This window comes from Nicotiana tabacum, chromosome 13 (assembly GCF_000715075.1).
Source record: "Nicotiana tabacum cultivar K326 chromosome 13, ASM71507v2, whole genome shotgun sequence".
Lineage (NCBI taxonomy): Eukaryota > Viridiplantae > Streptophyta > Magnoliopsida > Solanales > Solanaceae > Nicotiana > Nicotiana tabacum.
In genome coordinates this window covers 112343030-112345657 of record NC_134092.1, presented here as the reverse complement: position 1 = coordinate 112345657, position 2628 = coordinate 112343030, and the positions used below count along the sequence as shown (strand labels likewise).

At 36.1% G+C, this 2628-nt stretch overlaps 1 protein-coding gene across 1 annotated transcript; it reads left to right on the top strand.

Moving 5' to 3' along the window:
* Nucleotides 1-1384: 1384 nt before the first annotated feature.
* LOC107804597 (RING-H2 finger protein ATL78-like) lies at nt 1385-2393 on the top strand. Its single transcript, XM_016628517.2, has one exon. It carries the CDS (start codon nt 1561-1563, stop codon nt 2266-2268), a length of 708 nt encoding a protein of 235 aa, XP_016484003.2. The 5' UTR covers nt 1385-1560; the 3' UTR covers nt 2269-2393.
* The last annotated feature ends 235 nt before the right edge of the window (nt 2394-2628 follow it).

Below are 2628 nucleotides of genomic sequence, written 5' to 3'. Positions count from 1 at the left end.
CTAACCTACTAAAATATCAGTAAATAAATTCAGAGTAATAAAGAACACAACGACGAATCCAACTTGAAATACTTAAACATCAAAATAAAACCAAGCATGTAACAATATTGAAATGACCTTTTAATAGCAACTCCTTAGATTAAATAAGAAGAACCTCCTTTAAAGGACCGTACAGTAAATCCGACCGAAATCCACGACGGAGCTCGAACGCGACCTCGATGGCAATGGCTTTTGACGACATTTTTGGTGGCTGTTCAAAGACTGTTTTTCAACTGATTTCATAGCTGATTTGCAGTAGTTTTGGAGCTAGTTCGACGAAAAAGATGGTGGTAAAGAGCTGGTTGTTTTTGGTTGGTTATGGCGTCAATGGAGTCAATTATGGTGTTTTGTGGTGCTTTAATGACTGATTTGAAGTAGTTGGTTCCTTGGTATTTGTAGGTGGTCACGTAGCTATTGAGGGGCGATTTTTGGAGCTGCTATATGGCTGTGAAGATGGGTTATTCGAGCGGCTCTAATGGGGGAAATAGAGATGATTTTGTGTGAGAGAAAACCAAGATAAGGGACAGCGGTAGTCTTTTTTTTTTTCTAGAGTTTAGGATTCCTCTAAGGGGATGTTCTGTCCGTTTTTGCCGAAGAAGAAAGGAGTTAGGGGTTGTTTTAATGGGTAGGGAGAGTGGCATGGAGTTTGTGAGTGGGGGACAAGCATGGGGGATAAGGAGTGGGGGACAAGGGAAAGTGGAGTATAAAGAGTGGGGGACAAATGAAAGTGGAGTGGGGACACGCGTGGGAAGATGAGAGCGGAAATGATGGAGTGAAAAGTGAGGTATTGGTGAGTTAAGTGAGGAAAAATTCAAGCATGGTTAAAAATTATGTGCTCACAATATATATATATATATATATATATATATATATATATATATATATATATAAACAATATAATTTTTCGACAAAGGAGTGTCGGTTAACACCCTTCGAATATATGTGTCTCCGCCGCTGGTATCAAAAGCATGTTAGTAAGTTCAGAGATTAGAAAACCATTTTCTCATGCACCTCATTGCTCTATTTTGCTTCCCTATAACAATGTTTAAATGACAACATTATGTTGAAGAATGATAAGCTATGCTTCCCTGATTGTGCTATCAATTTGCCAAAGGTGGGTTGAATTTGTTATTCAACAGATCAATGACCAGTTTGGAATCACATTCCAATATCATTATTCTAATATACATACCCATTGGAATGGCACCCTTACTTTTATCCTTATCAAAACAATGTCTCTTTTCTATAAGGAAAAGTTCATGTTTTTTAAAATGTTAGAGGGGCTCCACTTCTTTACAAAAACTCTTGATAACTATAGTGCTTATATAATTAGAGTAAAGCTAGTCAATCAGAACATGGCTTGCAACTCTGAACAATTCCTTCCATTATCAAGACTCAAAAAGTTGATCCACACTTTACACCTGTTCATCCTATAAAGTTGTCCTATATAAGCAACTGGGAACTTCAATCCATTCAACTCCAACAAACAAAGAAAACACACACAATCTCAACCAAAAATCCATGGCAACTACTTCCACTCTATTCATTAAAGAATTCATGGAAAACTTCCACTATTCAAGAAGGCTACTCCTGGAGGCTACCGTGGCGCCGCCTCCGGCAGCCAAAATAAGCCATGACCCATCTGATCTAGTACCACTTGGTAACAACATCAACACATTTGATGCAAATGTTATTATGGTCTTGGCCGTACTTGTATTTGCCTTAATTTGTTCACTTGTCTTCAACTCCATCATAAAGTGTGCATTTACGTGCTCTAACCTGGTATCAGCGTCACTCTCATCCTCAAACCATAGAAACCCTTCAGCCGCAAAGCTAGCTAATACAGGAATTAAGAAAAAAGCCCTCAACACATTCCCAGTTTTAACCTATACTACTGAATTGAAACATCCAGGGATTGACTCTGAGTGTGTAATTTGCTTATCAGAATTTGGAGTTGGAGAAAAAGTTAAGGTTCTGCCTAAGTGCAACCATGGGTTCCACGTCAAGTGTATTGATAAATGGCTGAATTCCCACTCTTCTTGCCCTACTTGTAGGCACTGCCTTATTGAAACTTGCCAAAAATTTGTACACGGAGGCACTTCTGTTACTACAACTGCAATTCCAAACACTCAAGTAGCTCAAGATATCGTAATAAGGATTGAACCTCTCCAACGTGAAGGTGTTACATCTAATAACAATCAAAATTTGGTAGAAAATAGTAGTGTCTAGTCTTTAGTTGATTGGTATGTACCACAAATTAAATTCAATTGTTTCTGTACTTATTTGGAAAAGTTTTAGCTAGCTGGATTGAGGCCAATGCCGATGTAGTTTTCAAATGATTAATCATTAGTCTTGCAAGTGTATATAAATTAAATTTCATTATTCGTTTCTTTATTAAACTTATGTTCCTTCTTGTCAAAAGATTGTTCTTTTCATTATTCTTAGACATTATTATAGGCAATCAAGAGATTTAAAAAACTAACCTTTATTCTATTATATATATATATATATATATATATATATATATATATATATATATATATATATATATATATATAAATTCTATACACTTTTTCAGTTACCAAATAT